This window comes from Carlito syrichta, unplaced genomic scaffold (genome assembly GCF_000164805.1).
Source record: "Carlito syrichta isolate Samal-C Ts95f unplaced genomic scaffold, Tarsius_syrichta-2.0.1 Scaffold301651, whole genome shotgun sequence".
Taxonomy (NCBI): Eukaryota; Metazoa; Chordata; class Mammalia; order Primates; family Tarsiidae; genus Carlito; species Carlito syrichta.
Window position 1 is genome coordinate 4,204 of NW_007245747.1, and position 24,214 is coordinate 28,417.

A 24,214-nucleotide genomic window follows, 5' to 3' on the forward strand; every position below is an offset into this window, starting at 1 on the left:
TGCACGTCTTCTAATTTCGTATCCCAAAAGAGACTTATAGTCATGTTACTTCAAATGAAATGTCATAAATTGTGGAATAGTAACAAGAGGAAAATACTCTAGTCCTTGGCAATCAGTAACAGTAGACTTTTTTTTTTTTTTAAGCAAAATCCATGCAAGGTACAAATCTGGGCAAACGTCCATCAGAGATGAACATGGATAGTGGCAAGTGCCTCTACATAAAACTGTCACCCAAATGATCCCGTTATCTCTTGCTAACCTGAAATTTAGTTGTATCAAATTTTTCCTGAAACAAACTAAAGTGACAACTGGATCTTGCAGACTTCATTGTCATTGAGAGAATTTGCTGTGATTATATATTTGTTATAAGAGCTGCACCAGTCTTAAATGTGAGGACTTTGGAAGGTCTGACATACTATTCTTGTTTTGGCTTGGCTTAATTTTTCTGGAGTATCAGAAGCTAATTCAGACATAGTACTCATAAACAAACTCAGTAATGACAACTGCTTTATGATAACCATTTTTCTCTTTGCAATAATTTATTCATGAAGAGCTAACAAGGGCAACTTAAATGGCCGAGGCAAGATGGGTCAAAGTCAGAGTGGTAGTTATGGTCCTGAAAGTGGTAAGAAGGATAACAAGGACAAGCAAAAGAAATATTAACCTCCTTTACCAACTAGAGTGGGGGAAAATATGATGAAAACAAAGAGACTGAATACTGCTAGCAAACTGCCACTGGTGATACCTCATACCCAGTGCCAGTTAAAATTATTGAAGTTCGAGAGAATAAGGACTATCTTCTCATGGAGGAAAAATTTATTAAAAATCAGGAACAAATAAACCATTAGAAGAAGAGTAAAAGGGAAAACGATCAAAAGTGATGATCTGAGGAGGACCCTGATGTCAGTAGGAAACTTGGAAGAGATCATTGATGACAATCATGCCATCATGTCTGTCTGTGGCCTCTGAACATTACATCAGAATCTTTTATTTGTAGACAAGGATCTCCCAGAGCCAGGTTGCTTGATCCTGTTCAAGGTGTGCCATTTTGGGGTGTTGATGGATGACATGTATCCCCTGGTCACAGTGATAAGGGTGGTGAAGGCCCCCAGGAAATCTATGCTGATATTGAGGAATTAGACAATCCAAACCAGGAAATTAAGGAATCTGTGGAGCTTCCTCTTACCGATTCTAAATATTATGAAGAGGTGAGAAAAAAGCCCCCTAAAGGATTCATTCTCTATAGTTCACCTGGCATGGGTGAAAGCTTGTTAGCCACAGCTGTAACAAACCAAACCTTGACCACTTTCTTGAGAGCGTTTGGTTCTAAACATTTCAGAAGTACCTAGGTGATGAGCCCAAACTCTATGAATTGTTTCAAGTTGCTGTAGAACTTGCACCTTCCATCGTGTTTATTGATAAATGTGATACCACTGAGACAAAAAGGATAGACTCAAATTCAGGTAAAAGATAAATTAAGCAAACAACGTTAGAACTGCTGCATGGATTTGATTCAAGGGTAGAAGGAAAGTTATGGACATGAACCAAATAGAAACTTAGGGTTCAGCACTTATCAGACAAAAACACATTGACAGGAAGATCGAGTTCCCTTGCCCGCTGAAAAGACCACACACGGTGGCTTAGCCTGTAATCCCAGGACTTTGTGAGGCTGAGGCAAGAGGATTGCCTGAGCCTGGGGTTTCAAGACCAGCCTGGGAAACTTGGTGAGGCTTCATCTTTACAATAAATCGCAAAAACTAGCCAGGCATGGTGGTATGCATCTGTAGTTCCAGCTACTTGGAAGGCTGAGGTGAAAGGATCACCTAAATCCAGCAGGTCAAGGCTATGGTGACCGTGAGCGTGTCACTGCACTCCAGCCTGAGTGACAAGAGACTCCAACTCAAAAAAAAAAAAAAAAAAAGACTAAGTCTATCTTTCAGAATCACATAAGCAGGATGACACTGGCTGATGATGTAACCCTGGACAACTTGATCATGGGTAAAAATGGCCTCTGTGGTGTTGATATCTAGGCAGTCTGTACAGAAGCTGGTCCCATGGCCTTTAGAGACTGTACAGTGAAAGCAACAAAGGAAGACTTTTTAAAAATCTAAAGAAAACATTCTTTATAAAAAAACAAGAAGTCACCCCTGAGAGCCTCTATCTCTAGTGAACCCCAATTGCCATCAGAAAAATTGCTAAAAGTTTCCCTGACCCCTGAGAGAGATGATGAGGTTGTGGAAGTTGCCCTGAGGAATCCTTGTTCTGGTTGATTTTTATTAGCAAAACATCCTTTGTGTATTTTGGTGTGTGATGTGTAAGATGCCCACTGGATGGCCTTCGTCTGTCCGTCTCTCTGCGACATCCTGCTTCCCAATGAAGCTCTTTTACAACAATTGAAAAAAAGAAGAAGAAAAGCAGTAAAGAAGTATTTTCTCACTGGAATATTATATCTTTTACAGTGCTCAGTTCAGCACATCAGTTATTATTCAGTTTCTAATGATAATAGCTATACAATCAATACAAGAAAATCTTGCTATATAATTGTAAGTCCTACAGTCTTTCAGTCGCTCTAAATTAGATCACTCATTTTTTCTCCAAGAAAAGCCTTTTTCTATATGCTTCCATTGAGAATGGTACAAATAAGTTGAATCATTGAGAATTTTAATTTACCAGCTGCAGTCAGTTAGATAAAACTTCCTTTAGATCAGCGGTCCCCAACCTTTTAGGCATCAGGTACCAGCTTCATGGAAGACAATTTTTCCACAGACGAGATGGGGGAAATGGGGAATGATGTTTAGTTAAACCATACTGCTAATGTTATTCTGTATTTTCAACCACTCCCCAGGACTAGCGTCACCGTCTCGGCTCCATCTCAGATCTTCAGGCATTAGATTCTCATAAGGAGTGTGCAAACTAGATCCTTCGCATGAGTAGTTTGCACTAGGGTTCGCGCTCCTATGAAAATCTAACCACCACTGATCTGACAGAAGTGGAGCTCAGGCAGTAAAGTGAGCAATGCAGAGCAGCTGTAAATACAGAAGAAACATCCCTTGCTTGCCTATAACTCACCTCCTGCTGTGCAGCCCAGGTCCTAGCAGGCCACAGTCTGGTACCAGTCTATGGCCCCAGGGGTTTGGACCCCAGCTTTAGGTGATAAGGAAGTTTTACAAAGAAAATGAATTACTGTTTTATCTAATTATGCAAGTAAAAATTAAGTGTTGGTTGCATAGAGCTCAATGTAGCTAACATAAAACGTATTCAGCTATAATCCATAGATTAGTTTGTACTATGACATAAAATGATCCAACATTACACTTGCAAATACCTTTCCATAGAAACAACTGATCTTTGAATTTTTGTTTCTAGCATTGTATATTAATTCAGAATAATAAAAATTTAGCAATATTCAAATATCTGTTCTTTCTGCATTATGCTATTCATTCACATTTAAAATTTATGACATTTACCTTCCCCTATGGTAGCCATGGCATAATTAAATAAAACATAAAAATAGAAAATATCTTTAAAGTAGCCATTCCTATCCTTTGGGAATGAAAATATTCTTCCCTTCTTGTTTTCATTTCACAGCATGCACCCATTTTCAATTGGATAACAGACCGCCATATACATACATATATATACATATATATGTATGTATATATATTTTTATGGATTCAATTGGATAACAGACCGCCATATACATACATATATATACATATATATGTATGTATATATATTTTTATAGATTCAAATGAATTAAATAAAGTTTAAGTCACAAAAAATGTGTTGGAAATATTAAATAACCCTTGAGATTTAATTAAAGATATATTGAGATATCAGAAATCAATTATTGAGAATCAAGAACTTACAGTCTAAAGATAGTGTAGACCAAACACCCCAAATATACCTCTCACTCATTTTTCTGACTTTCCCTGGCATTCATCTTCTAGATCAATAGAAAAAGAATACAGCCATTGCTGATCAAAGTTGATTAAAGAGACTTTTGGCTTGTAGAGGCATTTAGTGGGATGACTCACATCTCTGCTTACACATGGCAGGAATTTGGCACAATTTGTAAGACTGTTTCTGTTAACCCTAAGATTTTGTTTTCAAAGGAATTTTAAGTTTAATTTTGAAAAAAGAAAAATGATTGTTGTGTAAGAGGTAGGGTAAAAATTGTTCAGGTCGTCCTACCCCCTTTAACTACTTAGTCTTTACATATTCCATTTAGAAAGAAAGGAAATATTGCTACATTTACCTCTTCATGTTAATAACCTTTATCTGTTGTATGCTCTTCTTATCTGAATCCATCACTCCGTTCCTGCTCTCAGAAGATATTACCGTGTATGTTATGTATACATAGGCATAAACACAGCTAAAAAATTATCACATTTATTTTCAAAGTCGCTTCGTATGTCCAGGGCCCTAGAATTATAGTGACTGCAGAATCACTTTTTTTTTTCAGTAAGAAAATTGAGAAGTTAAAACAGCACATCACACATATCATGAGAAAGATATAGAGCTTAAAACTAAAATACACCTGCATGGTCCCACATCCTCTTTCAGTAATAGCACTGTATTTTAGTTGGTATCGAGTGACAACTCTTTAGAAGAGCCAAAACGTTTTCTGACTTGATATTAAAATCAATATGCAACTGTCCATGTGAGTTCCCTACTCTCTTTCCTGAAAACCACTTATATAGACTTGTTTGACTTGTGTCATTCATTATAAATGAGAGAGTTTAACTTTTATAACCATACCTAAACAATTCAGTTAAGAAATCAATCACTTCTTTTTTTTTAATGTGGATTGGCTTGAGCTCACTCAGACAAATAATTAGCTGACTAAGAGGATGTTCTTACTTTAGTGAGCTTAAGCAAAATTCCACTCAAGATTATCATATTTCTGGGCTAGTGAGAGTTCATAATTACCGAACTTCACTCATATTTCAAATCTTTTATAATCTTTTGGGAGGTTTTAACAAGAAAACTTCACTAAGGTAAAGGAAAAACTGTGAGGTTTTTTTCACATTTTTTGTTTCTAAAATATAAAATAATTAGCACCATACTATGTATAAGCAGTAAATTAAAAAACATGAATAAAATTAGAAAATTATGTAAGAAACTGATTTTTTTTCTGATTTCATTTCATAGAGTTTAATTTAAGAAAACAATAAGACCACTTTTTTTTTTTTTTACTTCCCTGTATTAATGTTTATTCCATTCTTCACTCTCCTCTCCACACAGGGGGAGGTTTCATAAATGCATATTGACGTGCCTACTGTAGGCTCATGCGGAAGGGAGGATTAATCCTCCATTGTGTAACAGTCAAGTCCTATTTAGTGGTTTGTCTGCTAAGATCAATACGGGGTCTCTAAGGCATAACGGCTGGCTCTGCTCACTCCTACTAGACAAACAAATACCCCTTTAAAAGTCAGTCCACGAGAAACAGAATTAAAAAAAAAAAGAAAGAAAAGCTTTTTCTAGGCACAAACAGCCCTGGCTAAAACTTCTAAATAGCCTAAGTTTGGATATCAGTGCCCAGTCTTCAATTCCGGGCCCTTTTCCTTTTCCTGTCTTTGAATGTGACTTCTCTTCAATTTCTCCACATTAAAACCTACCTTCAAGAAACAATTTGCTATACAAATTTAATCCCAAAGAGATGCATGTGAATTCAAAGGTTTAGTGTGCTAAACCATTTCCAGGAATACAGCAACCCCTCCTTATCCACAGGATAGTATCAATCCCAATACACACACTGTTTTTCCCTATACATACAAGGGGGCACCCAAAAAATGGAATTATTTTTTTGGAGGGTGGGCCCCTTGTAGTACAGGATTTCCCCACTACATAAGTGTTCTAGAAATCCATCAGCATCACTGTATCAGCTAGTATTGCTGTGAGAGGCTGCATTCAGCGTCAGTGAATTTTTTTTTTTTTTTTTAGATTCTTTCAATAACATTATCTCATTTCATGATGGGTGATTTATGAGCACACCTACCCATACTGTGCTGAGTGTTCAACAGCTTTTGACCAAAAATGCATGACCCTTATGCTCCACCCTCACTATTCACCTGATCTCACCCCAAGCAACTTTTCTATGCTTTCCTGGATGAAAAAAAAGTTCTCAAAGGGGAACTTTTTGCTGATGTGGAACAAAAAACAGCAGAAGCACTAAAAGGAATCAAAATTGCCGAGTTTGAAAACTGTTCTGAGCAGTAGAAAAAGCGTCTCGATAGGTGTATAACATCAAGCAAAATTCTTTGAAGGTGACTGAAGTTTAAGCATACAAGAATAAATATACATTTCCTATAAATAAATTATGGTTTTGGGGGGTCACTCCTCGTACATATCTATGATAAAAGCTAATGTATAAATTAGGTACAGTACAAAATTAATAACAGTGATTAATGACAAAATAGAACAGTGATAACAATATGCTGTAATAAAGGTTATGTAAATGTGGTTTCTCTCTATAAATATCTCATTGTACTGTACTTATTCTTCTTGGGATGACATGAGATTATCAAACGGCTTTGTGATTAGATAAAGTGAGGTGACTTGCATAGGCATTGTGATGTAACATTAGGCTACTCTTGGCCTTCTGACAACCATCAAAAAGAGGATCATCATGGAGCCATGAGGATGTCGACAGTTGGATGTCAGGAGTAAACAATGTCAATGACTACAGGGAAGGTAGTGCGTACAAGATGCCTACACTGCACAAAGGGATAACTCATGACCCACGTGGAACAGGCAGTACAGCATGTGATTTAATCACTCTGCTTCAAGGGCACATGCTTTCAAACTTATGAATTGCTTATTTCTAAAATATTTTTGAACTATGATTGACTACAAGTAACTGAAACCATGGAAAGCAAAACGTTGGATATGGGGACTGCTATAATTTTATTTTAAAAGACAAGAATTCTTAGGCAGAATTAGTCTCCAATTGTGGGATTTAAGTAATACAAAGAGGCATTTGAGACATGGAGCTGAAAGCAAGACAACTCAGTATCATCATAGGCAGTAACTTACTCCCCTTACTCATAAGACAGTCATGCTGCTAGGAGTTGTCTGGAAGTCTCTTAGCAACATATCCCTTCTATTTACTGCCTGGCTAACTCCCTTTTATTCTTCTATATTCAACTCAAATCTTGCCTCCTCATGGAAGCACTTTACAAGTACACTCAACTACCAAGGAATCCCACAATCATTTCTATTATAGCAGTTATTACTCTCCATTGTTATTACCTATGCTGCGGCTTTCCCTCCTGGAGGTCACTAACATCAAGGGCTGCTGCTGTTAATCTCTGCCTTCCCACACTTAGCACAGTGTTTGAAGCATAATACTTCCTCCACCCCACACCCCCTGCACCAAAATTACATAAGTGGTAGACAGGAAACAGGGCCTCATCTCACTCTCCCTTCCATCTACTATAAACCTGTGAACCAAAGACATCCAGTAATGGTGGAAAGGGCAGGAATGAGAAAGAGGCAGATGAACTTTGATTCAGAGGTGCCACTTTTCTTTCCCCCAGAAGGTGCATTTCCTAAAGTCAAGAAGCATGAAATGTTTGAAGAAACACATTTTACAGTATTAAAATGATGATTTATTGAATGGTTTCAAACTCTTCTAGAAGAAACAGCACTTAACCTTTCCAAAGTGAATCGATTACACAGATTGTTCCTTCTAAGTCTGGGTTTGGCCAACTATGGTCTGTGGGTCAAGCACAGCCCATTTCCTATTACTGTATTGCCTGCAAGCTTAGGAGAATTTTCACATGTTTAAATGGCTAGAAAAAAAAATCCTATTTCTTGTCATATAAAATTGTATGAAATTTAAATATCAGTGCTCCTAAATAAAGTTTTACTGGACTATAATTACCCAAGTTCACTTATGGATTTCCTAGGGTTGTATTTGCATGACAATACAGTTGAGTAGTTGTGAGGGAGACAGTATATTCTGCAAAGCCTAAAATATTTGCCAGCTTGCCTGCCTTTTACAAAAGAAGACTGGCTCTAAATGAGTAAAATAGAGGCAACAATGGACAACTGAAAGACATTATTTATATCACATAAAAAATAGTTTAGAAACTTTTGAGAATGAGAAAAAGAGATTCACTTAGACTTGAACAGAGTTAAGTCATAGGGGCATTTCTCTTTAGGGTGAATAGCAGAGATGTAAATGAGATCATTAACAATTGTTTCCAGTAGACCTTAGATCAAGTAGAGCATGGGATGTAAATAGTTAGCTTAGGCATCTTAAAGGCAGAGGGAAAAGGTGTATAAAAATATTTAGAAACCTGAGATGATAAGAGTTCAATTATTTATTTATTGCTCTAACTTCTTTCCTTAACTGTGAGATCTTTGTGGGGGCGGGTGCTCAGTTGAAGAACCAAGTTTTCAATTTATTATCAGCCTCAAAGTACCCTACTCACTATAGCAGCTAGATACATTTTTGAGGAAGAGGGAGGGAGGAAAAAAAGAAGAAGGAAGAATATATATTTAAGAGTAATATTTGCTTTTAGCTTTTATAATTTGCTTTAACTTATCTTTTTATATATGGAAGTTCACTACTTTAAGTGCTTTTATCAAAGTAAACAATTTTATTTGTATTTATAAAACCACTAGCAAATGTTTCAAGGAATACACTTCTGCTGTTTCAAGTTTTAACCTCATTTTCTCATAATGAAAATCAACCACAATTGATCACATAGCGACTACTCTCAGAGGTTACTGCAGTAGTGAAAACCCCAGAAGCCTCTACCCTACAACTGTAAATAAACCATTATCGTAACCCCTCATTACTGGTTGAAACATCAAGTTGTCAAACAAATTCTAAAAGAGTATTCTAGCTATTCATGTTAATGACACCCATAATGAAATCATTATGTTCTTTCTTGTTTTTAATTTAAAGCACACATCATATGTTTCCATTTTATTGCCAAAAGTCTCATCTGCAATCTTATATCCTCCTTTAAACCTAATAATTTTTTTTCTTTATCTAAATTTATAACTAACAGCCAGGCTCTGACATATTTAGCTATAGACTTTTATTACTGTGATTTAAAAAAATAACAAATACAACAACAACCAAAACAAAAACTCCTACAGCAAAAAAGACTCAAGAGCAATTGAACTATGGAACTGAAATCATTTTTAAAGGCAACTTGGTTATACACATTCTCACCTGTCCTTAAAATATGGCTTTAATTTATTACTGATGGCATTTTCAATGATCTGTTGAAGGATTCAACTTGGAAACAGTTTATTCTAATTAAGAGTCTCTTGCCAACACTTAGTCACCATAAGGCTTGGAAGCCCCAGGGACCAGCTTTCATTACACATTGTGCCCATTTTAGACAAGTAGAACATTTTACAATCATCAGATCTAATTTACATCTTTATGATGTCGCTTCATGTTTGGCTTTTTTTTTTTTTTTTTTTTGTCACTCTGTCAAAACAGATATTTTGATTCTTTAGCTTTTTCTCAATTTACAAGGGATTGAAAATGCACATCTTTGACAGAAACTGAAAAGCCTGGAGCCTCCCCTAGAAGAAGACCTAACATAACCTTAGTTCTTAAAGTCATAAGGCTGATTTACTTGTGAGCATCCAAAACACAGGTGACTTGACTCACCACGCTGCTACCCAGAGGGTTCCAATCAGTCTCACTACTGGGATTCTAATTCTGGCAAAATGCAATTTTCTACCTTTAGTGGGGAATTGCTGGAGACCATTAACAGCATAACAGCTCTGTATCAGGTTCATAACGTTTTGGAACCAGATTGGATCTTTGCAGTGAGCTGTGGTGAAGCCGGCAGAACACAGCTTTGGGGGGAAAAGCCCTGGGTTTCAGTTTGGTTATGCTTCTTAAACTAGTGATCCAGACCCCAGCAGGCTTATCTTCCCAGGCTGGCGTCTCATCTCAGTTCCTGCTGGTTATGGCAATGGAAAGCACCAACAGGATATCTGAAGGGGACTGAGGGAAGAATCAGTGTATTTCTCTTCTTTCTTTGCATCTTCTAAGGCATTTGCCAACCCTCTTTTAATTCCTTCTGTATTCAAAACCTGGCAAGGATCCAGCTTCCATCTGATTCTCTGCCCTTGAGCTCATGAACCTTCTTCTCCCTTGGCCTCTCCAGCCTCCTGCTGGTAGAGGCTTCCTGCAGTTGCTAACTGCTGGGTGATCTCCAGGCTTCTCAGTTCTGCCATCTTATGAGGTGAGAATGCCCTTCGTTGACCCTATTCTGTTACAGAAACTTGAAGTGATTTTTGTCTTCCTGCTTAGACCCTAAATGCAAACAATATTATTTTTAAACTAAGATATTATGCTTATAATCTAATCTCATTTCCAGAAAATTAAGTGTAGATGGGAATATATAAAGAGATGTGAGAAATTATACATTGATTGTGCTCGGAATGTGGGTAATATGCTGGATTTTTTTTTTTAATTTCTAGTTTCAACTTATTTTCAAATAATTTGTTTCCTCTTTCTCCTTAAAATAAAACCTGAGGTAAATAAATTTTTAATAGAGGGTTTCTTCTTTTTCATTAGTTTATGTTTAAGCAGGTGTGCTTTTTGTTTCTTTTTTTATGTACTTTTAGTTTCATTTTGTTTTCATATAGGAGTCTGATTAAGTAGAATTCTAGAGGCAGAGCCATAAATTTAAGGCCTTCATGTATATTTTTTCTGAATATGCCTAATTTACATAGTTAATTGGAAGAATGACCATTCATTTAGTACTTTAATCTCCTAAGAAGAGGCAGAAGATCTAAACACAAAATGCATATAGTATATTCATTTAATTTTAGGGGATACCTTTGTCTCACATTGATTGGAATAGAATCATTCTTCTAAAACATATCTAATGTAAATATAGGCTCTTGGATTCTCATCAAAAACAAAGTTTGTTTAAGGATATAGAAATTTTCTAGGTTAAATTGAAGACTAACAATTTAGTGGAGATGGCTGTCTTTGGGAGGTTAAATCACATTTTCTCTGATCTCCTCTTTGTCTATATTTAAAGAGCTGTGTCTAGTTACATGAAGTATCATCCCATTAAATTATTGATACGTAAATAATTTTAAAATTTTTAACAGGAGAGAAGTCCCTGGTCAGTGACTGGGCAGAGGGACACATAGATATGCCAGGAACAAGGCAGGCTGGCAGCTTGGCTGTATGATTTGTGAGAACTACTCTGTGGTAGTAAACTCCACACTGGACCCATGCCCAGGAGGAGCCCAGGCCCTGCCCAGAGGGGTCAATTGAGCAAAGGGGCTGCCACCAGATCATACCAGGTACTTGGGAACAGGAATAATGTTCTTGTTGGCATGGCCAGATCTGCCAGGAGGAATACAACTTGCATTTATAATACCAGTATCTCAGACACCGCTGCTGCCCAAACAAGGCCTAATTCTCTGCCCCAGTAGACAGCCAAGTCTTATCTCCTAGGCAGTTAGAATTTTATGATTTCTTTTCTGTCACACTGAAGAAGTAGACAATAAGTAACCAAATAATCAGGACTTCCAGGGCAGAATTAGAAATAAGAGATGTGTTAGGTCATTACTGGATAATCCATAAGTAATTTCAAAAGTACAGTCAAAAATAAAATTGGTAAATACAACTTAAAGGTGTCATGGGATCTCTAATAGCTATCAGACTGTGTGAACTCAGGTGAGAAAAAAAGCAAAAACATTCACAATAAACAGATCCACTTCTTGCTTTTAAGCTGCCTAAGAAACACTCTCCTCTTAGGTTGGTGCTGCATACACCTGGGACCAGCTGTTTCTTCCTGTAGCAAAGGCACTGAGAACTTTTTGAATGGATCTTAAGCAGTGAGCAGTTTCAGGAGTGATGTGCCTGCTTATAAGAACACAGGTTTAGCCGGGCTCGGTGGCTCAGCCTGTAATCCCGCGCCTTTGGGAGGCTGACATGAGTGGATTGCCTGAGCCCACCGGTTCGAGACCCGCCTGGGCAGCGAGACCTCATCTCTACAATAAATCAAAAAATCAGCCGGGCGTGGTAGCGCATGCCTGTAATTCTGGCTACTTGGAAGGCTGAAGCGGAAGGATCACCAGAGCCCAGTAGGTCAAGGCTGCGGTGGCCGGGAGCAGCCACTGCACTCCAGTCTGGGTGACAGAGTGAGACTCCAACTCAAAAAAAAAAAAAAAGAACACAGGCTTATCAAGAGCACAGTCAAATGGCATAGGGATTTGGCTCCTTGGGTGATGGCCTGCAGGGCAGCAGCAGTGACTGGAAGCAGGCACAGTGGAAGTTTTAGTCAACAGAGTTACCCTTCAAAGGCCAGGAAGAGACTGGAACAGAAGCAGCAGGTCACTGAAGAAAGCCCCCAGTTTGAGAGCAGCCCTGACAGTGGTGAAGGTGAAACCTCTAGAGATGCAAAACCAAAACACTCATCTCAGAAAAGCTGGTGCCAACAACCCAAAAGCAAAAGACCCTAGCATTTGCTGAGATCTTGATTTGTTTAGTGGATTAATTTTCTTTTGTTGGAAGACAAGCATACCTCTTCTGAAATGATTCCAGGGCATAAGCAGGGAGGATTTTGTTAAGAAAATGCATAGCACAAAGGGAATTTTCAGGCAATTTCCAGTGTTCACTATCTAGCAGTAGCATCTGTGAGAAGAGTAGAGAGATATAGAAAAACTCAGCCATTTCTCAGAATTTATTTGCGAGATTTAGAGAACAGCAATCTCTAGTCATTCAAACTGTTGGATATTTGAGATTACAAAACCTGTCAAATTTGAGTGATTTGTATTTTAAGTTTTGGCCCAGCCAGACACAGTGGTCTATGTTTATAGTCTAAGCTACTTGGGAGGCTAAGACAGAAGGATCACTTCAGTCCAGGAACTCTAGGCTGTAGTGTGTGATTATCACATCTATGGTTAGCCACTGCACTCCAGCTTGGGCAACATAAAGAGACCTCATCTATAAGAAAATAATAATAATTTAAAACTAATTCTGACCAGATTCATAGATTCATGTTTGTTAAGCATGTGACTGTAGAAAACAGGTAGAAACTGGAAAAGTGTCAGGTCTTTCCACTTTGATTTTCATTTAAAATAATCTAGGTTAGGCACAGCAGAGTAACTCAAGCCTGTGATCCCAGCGCTTTGGGAGGCCGAGGTGAGAGGATTGCCTGAGGTCAGGAGTTCGAAACCACCAGCAACTTAGTCTATTTTGCACATAGACCTGAGTGACATAGTGAGATCTCATCTCTACAAAAAATAGAAATAGTCAGGCTTAGTGCTATGTACTTGAAGTTCTAGCTACTCAGGAGGCTAAGGCAGGAGGATTGCTTGAGCTCAGGAATTTGAGGTTGCAGTGAGCCAAGATGGTGCCACTGCACTCCAGCCTGGGCAACAGAAAAAGACCTTGTCTCTAAAAATAAAACCATTTAGGTTAAAAATGATTTCTCTGTATAAAAAGTAGAATATATTAACAGTGTAGATCCAGGTTATGCTGGGCATGTCATCTAAGTATGGGAGAGGAATTTAGAAGAATTGAGATGACGTGGTGCTGGGTATGGGGAGAAAAAGAAATCTGGTTAAGAGAAAAAGAGCAGTAGATATGTATTCCCGCCTCCAACTCCCTCCCATGTGTATAGTTTACCATCAGACTTTTCCCTGAAGGATATATTTAATCAATAAATTTTTATTGAGTTCCAACTATTTGCTCAGCATTGGACAAGGTCTGCACTAGACCTGGGTATATAATGATGACATGATCCTTGACCTTATGAGCATTATGGTTTAGTGAAAGAAGATAGGCCTGTAAAACACTAATTGTACTCTATTAGTTGTAAGCAGAATTGGAGGCATAGAAAAGGGAGAGTGGACACCCTTCTTGGATCCAGATAAAATAGCCAGACATTCATTAGATAAGAACTGATGTTTGAGCTTTATCGGTATAAATTGGAGTTTACCCAAAGGTTATGATGTGGGAGTGAAAAGTGGAACATTCTAGAAAAACAGTATCCAAGGCATAGAGGAATGGAAGGACATAGTACATTCCAGTCATAGAAAATTACTTGTTCTGGTTAGAATTTGGAATACTGGGAGTGGGGAGGGGGGTGTCAAAAAACACCAGAATTATCTTTTTGGAGAGTGGGCCCCTTGTAGTACAGGCTTTTCTTGCTAGGTCAGTGTTCTGGAAACCCATTAACAACAGTGTACCAGCTAGTGCTGTGAGAGGCTGCATTTGGCATTTGGCTTCAGTGAATGTTTTTCTTTTCTTTTCTTTTCTTTCTTTCTTTTTTCTTTTCTTTCTTTCTTTCTTTTTTTTTTTTTTTTTTTTTTTTTGAAGATTATTTCAACAGGTTTGCCATGTCATGATGAGAGATTTACAAGTGTACCTTCCCATACCTGGCTGAGTGTCCAGCAGTTTTTGACCAGAAAGGGCACGAGCTCCATACCCCACTCTCCCTCTTCACCTGATCTCAATCCAAGCACCTTTTTTGGTTGTTTTCTCTATTTAAAAAGTCCTCAAAGGTACATGTTTTGCCAATGTGGAAGAGGTGGAAAAAAAAAAAACAGCAGAAGCACTAAAAGGCATCAAAATGGATGAGTTCAAAAACTGTTTTGAGTAGAGGAAAAGGCAGAGAGTACTTTGAAGGGGGCTGACATTTAAACATGTAAGAATAAATACACAATTTTTTATCATTCCATTTTTAGGGGGTATCCCCCTTCGTATGTGTGGGTGAGCAGTGAGGACCAGGTGGCCAAGGTCAAGTCATAAAGAGCTGTGCGCATCATGCCAAGGAGTTCGGGTCTTTTCCTGCAGGTGATGGAGAGACAATGAAGGCTTTTATGCAGGAGAATGACATGACCAGACTCAAAGATATGTGAGAGTGAAAGGGTGGCTCCAGGCAAAAAGGACGGAACCCAAAGCAGAGGAAAATATTTCCGCTGGTTCCACAGCTGGGAAAGCCAGTGCCTGTTAGGGTTTTTCATTTGTTTGTTCTTAATGTGCAACTCACAATAATAATCAATGGTACATCTATTTTCCTAACATTTTAAACATGAAGAATAAAGTGTTGAAACATGGGCTCTGAAAAGCATCCTTTGAAAATAAGAGAGAGCTGTGTGTGTGTGTGTGTGTGTGTGTGTGTGTGTGTGTGGCCTTTTAATTATTGATTTTGTCTTTGAATTTTTCTATTTGAAGGAAAATTTTAAAGGAAACTATGTAGTCTTTTACTAATGGCATTCATTTTGGTAAAAAAAATTTTTCATTAGGATGTTAGGTCACAATCACATGTTTCATTTATACCTTTAAAGCCCTCACTTCATAATAGACTGAAAACATGAGAAAAAAATAGAAAACAGGGAAGAATTTGTTTTTCTAAAAAGGCACACACCAAAGGAACACAGACAGTAAGCCTTACTGAAATCTAATGTTAAGGGTTTGGTGTATAATGTTGAGTAGATGTGCTGAAAACATCTTAGTTCTTTCCTTAATGTTTTCCCTTTCTATCCACAAACCCAATCCCTTAATTTCACCTAATTTTCACACTAAGGGTCCTAGTTAAGGGCTTCTCATTTAAAATTATGCTTCAATTGTAGCTCACATTATAGAAAATGACTTATCTTTCTAAAAGAAACACAAAATGCTGTCAGAATTGTTTTGTATCTTTTTGGAAACACCTTGAACATAAATAATCTATGAAATTGGTGGGGTTTTGTCCTGTTCAACTATTTCCAGAGGAATAAGATGCCCAAAATATATCCTAAATATTGAACGTGTGCAGACAAAGATAAGGAATCGGTACGGGCAATTTACTGGAAATACTTTTCTCTCTCTCAGCTTGTGAAAACCAGAAAATACCTGGTTTGCTTCCAAACCTTCATTTAGGTTTTCGTGCCCCCTAGTGGGTATTTGGTATTTCTGCAGTTGTAAAATAGTGCTGATTTTTTACAGCATTTCCTTTGTGCAATGTGAGTTCAGAATCTTTATAATGACCATATATGACATTAACGTGTTCTCTTAAGTATTCAGATCAGAAATTTTAAACATTATTTGGGCCACAGCACTTTTGATAATTCAGTGAAAGTTATGAAAAGTCTTCAGGAAAACATATATGAAGACATAATTGTATCACTTGATTATATCCATGTATTCCATGAGAGTCCACGGACTCTCAGCTAAAAATCTCTAATTAGGATGTAGAATTGACTGGCTTCCTCCTTCATTTAGTAGACTGTAGGAATATCAGTGCTGTGAGTAGTGGTAAGAGATTGTTTTAAATGCACTGTTAAAAGAACAGCTCATAATTTGGCTGAAACAGAAGAAAACATCAAATACTTTAAATAACTATATATGTTAGGTGATCCAAAAAAAATTCTCAAGCTTTCCAGTGGAGCTGTGATAGTATAGTGATGAATCCTTCAGGCAAGAGAGGTAGAAACAAAATCAAGACAGCTTTTTAGGCGAACATCGATTTCAAAATGTCAAAGAGAAATCTGTCTATTGTTGAAGTAATACCAAGGCCCCTCTGGCAAACAAGTTCAGTATCACAAGCAGGTGTTCTATAGCAACACTTTTAAAAAGAGGTTGTTTGCTATTTGCAAACATTACAGCTACTATAAAAATCATCCATCAAATTGTGATCCTTCTAGAATATCAAACTGATGGCAGAAAATCCATGAATAACATAGATACTAAGACCCTAAGGGATAGAATTACTGGTTAAGAAGTGATCCAGTTTCCAGGTTGGAAGAAATAGTTTCTTAGATCTCTCAAATTAACATTCAGGTCAAAAAGAAAAATTCAAAGCCCAAATCAATAATTTAAAAGTACACACACACACACACACACACACACACACACACACACACACACACACACTCATACCCACAGTCAGCTAATGGCTTTCACTAGGATATTATATGTATTATTTCTTTCATCTAATTCTTTAAGGATACCTATTTTTCAAACACACCCCAAATGCTGATTCATATACCATATGAAGGTTTTTCTTTATTTTTAACTATTGTAGTAGTTGAAATACAGTATTTTTTAAATCAGCACATGCTTTACACAGTGTGTAAGATGCTCTTGAATTTCTCTGCACCTGTGCAGAATCCATTCATTCATTCATTCTATTCCTTATACCTAGTAATTTAAGACTTTTTGTTATACAAAAGTAAAAGAGAATGCAAGAGAGACTGCGTTACAGTATCATGGTCTATATTAAAATCAGCAGTTTCTTCCTGTTGTATGAAGATCTCTCTACCTTCATGATTGTTTATAAATTACATGATTTTTGTTTTCTCTCTTAGTATGTATGGGAAATAGTTCCAGAGATGGAAAGTCATGCATTATCTGGAAAGACTTGCCTTAAATAACATTTCTCCTTTATCAAATGAACCTACATTTATAGTCTTCAAATAGAAAGAGAAGAAAAAATAGAAATGCTATAAATAGGACTAGGAAGCTAACAGTATTCTACTTGAAGACTGTAAGAAAATTCAAAGAAATATTTCTTTATTTGAGATCCAAAGACAGCCACACACTAGTCATGAGATTTCTGGAGAATTGTCAAACAAGAAAAAATTTACTTGATATTTGTAAAATTTGGTTTACAATGAATTATGTTTAAAATTATGAGCACTTTCAACCTACTTCAGTATTACTTGATAAATTGAGAAGATAGATAGATGATAGGTAGATGGATAAATACATTCATGTTGTCTTCCTGACACAACCAGATTTAACCATTTTTTTGACATTGAGTAAGTAGAGTTTATGACAGAATTCAAGAACTTTTCATAAAATTTTTGGATTATATTTGAGATTGACATCTTTAATAACCAAAACTTAAACCTCCTCTGAGGAACTGGTCTTCCATCCAATGTAATTTTCAGTATATGGCAAAGGATGTAAGTTTAACCGAATATTTTTGGGAAGTGTGTGCAAATTTAAAATTAACATTTTAATGTGAAGGACACCTCCATATTTTACCTTTTAACTGATGTAAAGACAAAAGGGAGCAATAAATATGACGTTTGGCAGATGTCCAGGGTGAAAAGGGAGCAGAAAGAAATCGGTGTGGCTCATTTAACATGATGAATGCAGGAGAAAGAGGGAAAACATACAAGAAGCAGGGAAAAGTCAAAGGAGAATGGGAAACGTCTTCCTTTCAATTAGTAAAGTTCAAGTTGCTCTACTATGCTGAACTTCTTGTTAGTTATTCTCTTATGGTATACTCTCCCTGTTTGTTTGTTTGGTTGGTTGGCTTTTTGTTTATTTGTTTTGAGAATTCATTATCTCATTTGATCTTAGGGGTTTCTTGTAGTCTTTAATAAATTTTGTGAAATACAGAAAAATGTCTGTGTGAAAATAGGCACTACATTTATGCAATGTTTCGATGTAACTTTATGGGAGAAATGGATTTTTGAACACTGGAGACATAATATTAAATTCTAAAGAGAAACAGAAAAAAGGAATATATAATCCTACTGGGCTTAGCATAAATTTAAGAATAAGGAGTCAGGGAAAAAATGAGATGTGTTTTTATATGAAATAAAAAGAATAAAGTACCAACAGGTAACCAAGTTGCCTAGGATAGAAATAATCATTAAAAGATGGCCATAGTTTAGGAACTCTTAAACTTTAAATGATCATTTTACCATAAGTGTCACTTCTCATTATAAACTTTGCATTCTAAGCCTTTCCTCCACTGAGTTTCAAAGAGATATGATTCCTGAGGTGTATGATGCTATTTTGCTTCTTGCTAGGAGTTTGAATACTAGTTAAAAGATCCTTTGTTAAACACAGAAAAGCAGCTGGTTTTTCCAGAGATATTTCCCATCCTCAGCAGATTTTGTGCTCAATTACAAGTTTGCAGATAAAAATTACCCACTTTCATTTCTCCAGGTCATTCCTAAATGAGAAGAAAGACAGAAGGTATAGTGTAAAATAGACATGAACATTCTCTCTCTCTCTATCTCTTTCTCTACATATATATTTGTTAAGCTCCAACATATTTAAATAGTGAAATATGCTTAAATATTACAAATATCAACAGCAGTCTAGCCTTAGACAGGTGAAGGGAGCAGGAAAACAAACAGAAAGAGTAATATATACAGTACCAAGGGGTATGTGGAACAAGCCAAGGGCTCAAAATGTACTTACATGAAAAATCACAGGACAACCTGGACTGTCTTAGCAGCTCTGCCTGTTCTGCTTCCCAGTGCTCTCTTACCTTAACTCCCTCTGCTTTATTTCATGAAAGTAGTCTTGGGGACCATTTGAATCAGCTAAAATGTGGGAAAGCTCTGTCTCTCTATTCAAGTGTAGGAAGATGAGAGATGTCCCCACCCGTGAGCACTTAATCCCCCCTTTCTCTTCTTATCGTAATCATTGCACTACTGCCCACTCCTCCCAAATGCTCATCTATACTTTCTCAATTGTGAAGGTATTTTGGATTATGAACAAACATGATGGAGGGAAATGAGAAGTATCATTTTATTTGATGCAGATTAGCATAACATTAAACCACCCAATGTATCTGTCATCTCTTTTTTCTTATGGATTATTTTAGTCTGGGAATGTGCTGCCTTTCAGCAAGTTAGATCATCTTCTTACTTTTTAGAATTTTCTCTAATAATTACAAGTATGCTTGGCTTACCTACCTTTTGATATAGTAAGCCTAGAGTGCAAAAAGTAGTTGATAAATACTAATTTTAAAATTAGGGGCAGGAAAGACTACATGATGGATTCATTTAGTTACTTTATATATTTATATTTTAAAAGGCTTTCTTTAATTACATGGATCAATGCTTGTCTTCTTTGGCCATAATAAATAATAGAGTTTTATTTACTTTCTCTTTTGAGAACAACTTTCGAGACACTAACTGGTAAGCATTAAAATCAAATATCTTGGAAGACTGAGGCGGAAGGATCGCCGGAGCCCAGCAGGTCGAGGCTGCAGAGGCCGGGAGCGGCCACTGCACTCCAGTCTGGGCGACAGAGTGAGACTCCAACTCAAAAAAAAAAAAAAAAATCAAATATCTTTTTTAAAAGTTGTGTGTGGGTGTGTTCCTTCTCTAAAGTCTCCTGCATAATTCGTGCAAAGGGGAAAAAAATGTTTAAAAAACATAGCTGGATACCCAATGTGAACTCTGACAGATAGAGAAATTGGCTTGTATGTACACAGCACTCCATAAAAAGGAGTTGACCTTCCAGTCTCACTAACACATCTCCATAGTAAGAACACCTTCAAGACATTTCAAATTCATCTTCCAAGTTCCTTTAGTTTTAATTGTTTCTTCACTAACAAAATCTTGAGATTATAACAGCTTCTAGATGGTCTACGGAAAGGGACCCTATTTCATATGAACACAACATTTTGGTTCTTCAAGTTGTTTGGTTTGGTTTGGCTTGCTATAAATTAACACTGTCATTCTGGTGTCAAAACCTTGTGGGAGTTTTATTTATGATAAATTCACTCCACTGCTGATTGCCTATAAACACCAATAAGAATGAGTAACTGAATCGTCAAAGCAGAGGACCAGATCTTGGAACAGGGTCACCAAATACTGTACTAATCAGTAACAACTCCTGTCATTCTCAACAGCTTTCTTTTGGTCAATTATTCACAACTTCCATTTCTATAGAGACACACTCATGTTTTCCCACAAAACAGTGTTAAAGTATTCCTTAAGCTGCCCGTCAAGAAATAATATAGCCCCAATTTTTCCTAAACTCCTTGAGTTCTGGATTCTAGTATGTGAGTTCCTCTGAACCATGTTTCTAAGGATGACATTCTCAGAGTGTTTAGTACCCCGGAGTTCCGCAGACACAGCTCGGTGACTTCTACAACAGGATTGATAAAAAGATCTCTTTCTTCCCCCTTTCCCAAGAATGCCGTCTAAGACTAACTCTCTATCAGTAAAGAAGAGAAATTGTATTCATTCAACGAATATGCCTTATACTCATGAGACACAAAGTAGAACAACCCCTGCTTTAGCAAGTTTATTTTCTAATGTCAGTAGAGTAGATGAGAGCTCAAAAAATAAATTAATTATTAAGAAGATGTTATGTGTTAGTAAGTACTACAAGGAAAATCAAATGGGAAGATGTTATTGAGAGTGATTAGGGAAGAGAATAAGACTATCATGCATAAGGTGGCTGAAAAATAATTTGAATGGAGACATTCAACCTGATGAATCAGAATCTGGGGGTTTCACACACAACAAAAAGCCAGGTGGTCAGTGTGACCAGAGGCCAGTGAGCATGGTGGGATTTAGTGCAAAATATAGGTAGGAACTAAATAATGCAGGTCCCTGAAGTCAAAAGTGAGAAGTTTGGATTTATTTTAATTTCAAGTCCACTTGAAGTTTAAGCAAAGTAGCAACTGTCTAATCTTCATTTTAAAACCACAACTCTGGCTGCTATGTTGGCGTAAATAGTAGAGTGTAAATATGGAAGAGAGAGGTAATAAACCATATCCTTGTGTCTGGCAAGAAATGATTATGGCTGGGTTTATTGCCATGAAGAGATTCAAATGGTATGCAGTTTGGTTTGGCCAGAGACAACCAGACCAGCTGAGAGATGAGATGTGGATATTGGGCCTTGGGGAGGTGGCTATTTCATTGTTGGTATGAGCAACTGGGTGATTTGTAGTTTTATTTAATTATAGGTGACACATTGTGGGAGAGACCAATTTGAGAGGGGCAGAGGAAGCTAGGGAAATAAGAGTTCCATTTTGGTTAATTTAAATTTTAATTGACTCTTAGGCATCCAGGAGTAGAAATAATCAGACTAGACCACTGGAGATATGAATCTGGTTTTCAGGAGAGACAGTGGGGCTGTCATTGTAAATTAGGGGATCGTTGTTAGTTTTAAACCTGCATATAGGTAGTTTTAAACCATGAGATTGGATGAATTCACATAGGGAGAGGATTTATATGCTGAAGACAAGAGGACTCAAGACTGAGACCTAAATTACTCTAAAATTTAGAAGTCAAATAAGGGAGAAGTCGTCAGATAATAGGATGAAGAAGTTATGGCTACTGAGGTAGGAGGGTAACTAAGGGAATTTTCTAATACTAAAGCCAAGAACAAGAAGTGTTTCAAGGAGAGAATAGTCAACTAATCAAATACAAATGAGAGATTGAGTAAGATTATCATGAAGAAAAAAAGGCTACTGGATTTCACAAGTGAAGGTTAATGGATACCTTGAAAAGTTTATTTTATCTGATGAAAGAGGTGTGATGTGCTACTTTTTCTACTTAAATTTCATAACCAATTCACGGTTGAAAAAATTAAGTGGAAAACTATGTTATCTAGACTATAAATTCAGCATAGAAATATTGACTATTAAATAAATGTAAAGAATTATGTCATATTATATAAAATAAAATTGAAGAGCTATCATTACATCATCAGGCTTAAAATATTTTCCAATCAAAGAGATTTCTAAGTGCTAGGATCATTTTCTACAAGGTTGAAAGATAATTTTTATATTGAGATATTTATAATTTCTGGCTTATTAAAGGCTGAAGACATATATTTTAGTCATGAAGTAGAAATAGATATGTTCAAAAAATTATTTGACTTAAAGCAAAAAATTATTTGTAACAGGTATAAATGTCTTTCTGTGACTTATAACAATATAAATCTTTTCTCTAATCCAGATATGGTGATATGGTACCAAAAACCATAGCAGGGAAGATTTTCGGTTCCATCTGTTCACTGAGTGGGGTCTTGGTCATTGCTCTACCTGTTCCAGTGATTGTATCCAACTTCAGTCGTATCTATCACCAAAATCAACGAGCAGACAAACGAAGAGCACAAAAAGTATGTATTCAACTCTGTGCCCCCATGATTTAGCACCTCCCACTTTTTATAATGAATTTTAAAATCCCTCAGTAGCTATGTAGTGTTCTTAAGTGGTCAATAGTTGCATCCGTCAGGACCAGTCAGGTCATTCTACCATAAAAAAGAAACTTAACATCTCAGTGAGCCGGGCTCAGTGGCTTATCCTGTAATCCCGCGCTTTGGGAGGCTGAGGTGAGTGTATTACCTGAGCCCGCGGGTTTGAGACCCACCTGGGCAACTTGGCGAGACCCCATCTCTACATTAAATCAAAAATTAGCCGGGCGTGGTAGCGCACGTCTGTAGTTCCAGCTACTTGGAAGGCTGAGGCAGAGGGATCGCTGGAGCCCAGCAGGTCGAGGCTGCGGTGCCCGGGAGTGGTCACTGCACTCCAACTCAAAAACAAAACAAAACAAAACAAAAAAGCCTCTCAGTGGCTTAAACAATAAGGAATATTTCTCAGTCATGCTACAGATCCATTACTTGTCCAGAAAATGGAGATTTCATCTTGAGAATGTACTTCTGCAATCATTCCAGCAGAAGGAAAGGACACGATCAATTGTACACTGCCTCCTGGAAGGGGCTCCACTTTCATCTCTATTGCATTAACCAAAGCAAGTCACATAGCCATCTGTAACTTCCGAGTGGACAGGGGAAATAATCCTACATGAAGTCAGAGGCAGAAAGTAAGAAATATTTGGTGACCAACACTAATGACAGTAGTAAAATAAATTACAGATTTTTGGCAAATTTTATTAAAATCAGGCTTCTAAATCTGAGTCATTGAGTCTCTATGTATCTGAGATCAAACTGGTTCCAGTAGAGGAGGGTTATTGAAGGACACCAAAATGTGTCTCAGATATTTTATATAGTTGACACAGGAAGTAGGAGAAATCTGATCATTTGTAGCTGTGTTTTATTTCTGGCCCAGTAGTTCACTATTTCTCTGATCTTCATGCCAATTCATTAATCCCTCTAAGGATAAGTGCAGAGCATGCTCAAGTATAAAATAGGGAAACAAGAAGATTAAAATTATATGCAAATGTGCATATATCTATATAAATGCGTCATAACAGTAATAATGTTACTGATAGCTTACTAGGTGCCAGGAATTAGTCTAATGTCTTCCAAAAATAAATGATATAACCTTCACAACAAATCTAGGGGTTTTATTATTCCCATTTTCTAGATGGAAATACTAGAATGTGCCCAGAAATTAAGCAATTCTAAGGTTACATGCCTACTAAGTTGGAGAGTCACCACTCAATCCAAGCCGGTCTGACTCCCTGGTTCATACCCTCAGACACTATGATAGGATGCCTCTCAGAAAAAAACTAAGAAAGTGTTAGCACATTCTCTTTCTCATTTTTT

The 24,214-nt window shown here is 37.0% G+C and overlaps 1 protein-coding gene across 1 annotated transcript in view; it reads left to right on the forward strand.

Annotated features, from left to right (window-relative positions):
• The first annotated feature begins 12,234 nt into the window (after window positions 1–12,234).
• Window positions 12,235–24,214, forward strand: part of LOC103257352 (potassium voltage-gated channel subfamily D member 2-like) — a 29,722-nt gene continuing 17,742 nt past the window's right edge. Inside the window, exons 1-3 of the mRNA XM_008055076.1 lie at window positions 12,235–12,388; window positions 14,698–14,722; window positions 22,663–22,825. Coding sequence (XP_008053267.1) covers window positions 12,235–12,388; window positions 14,698–14,722; window positions 22,663–22,825 — 342 coding nt within the window. The remainder of the gene's footprint in view (window positions 12,389–14,697; window positions 14,723–22,662; window positions 22,826–24,214) is intronic.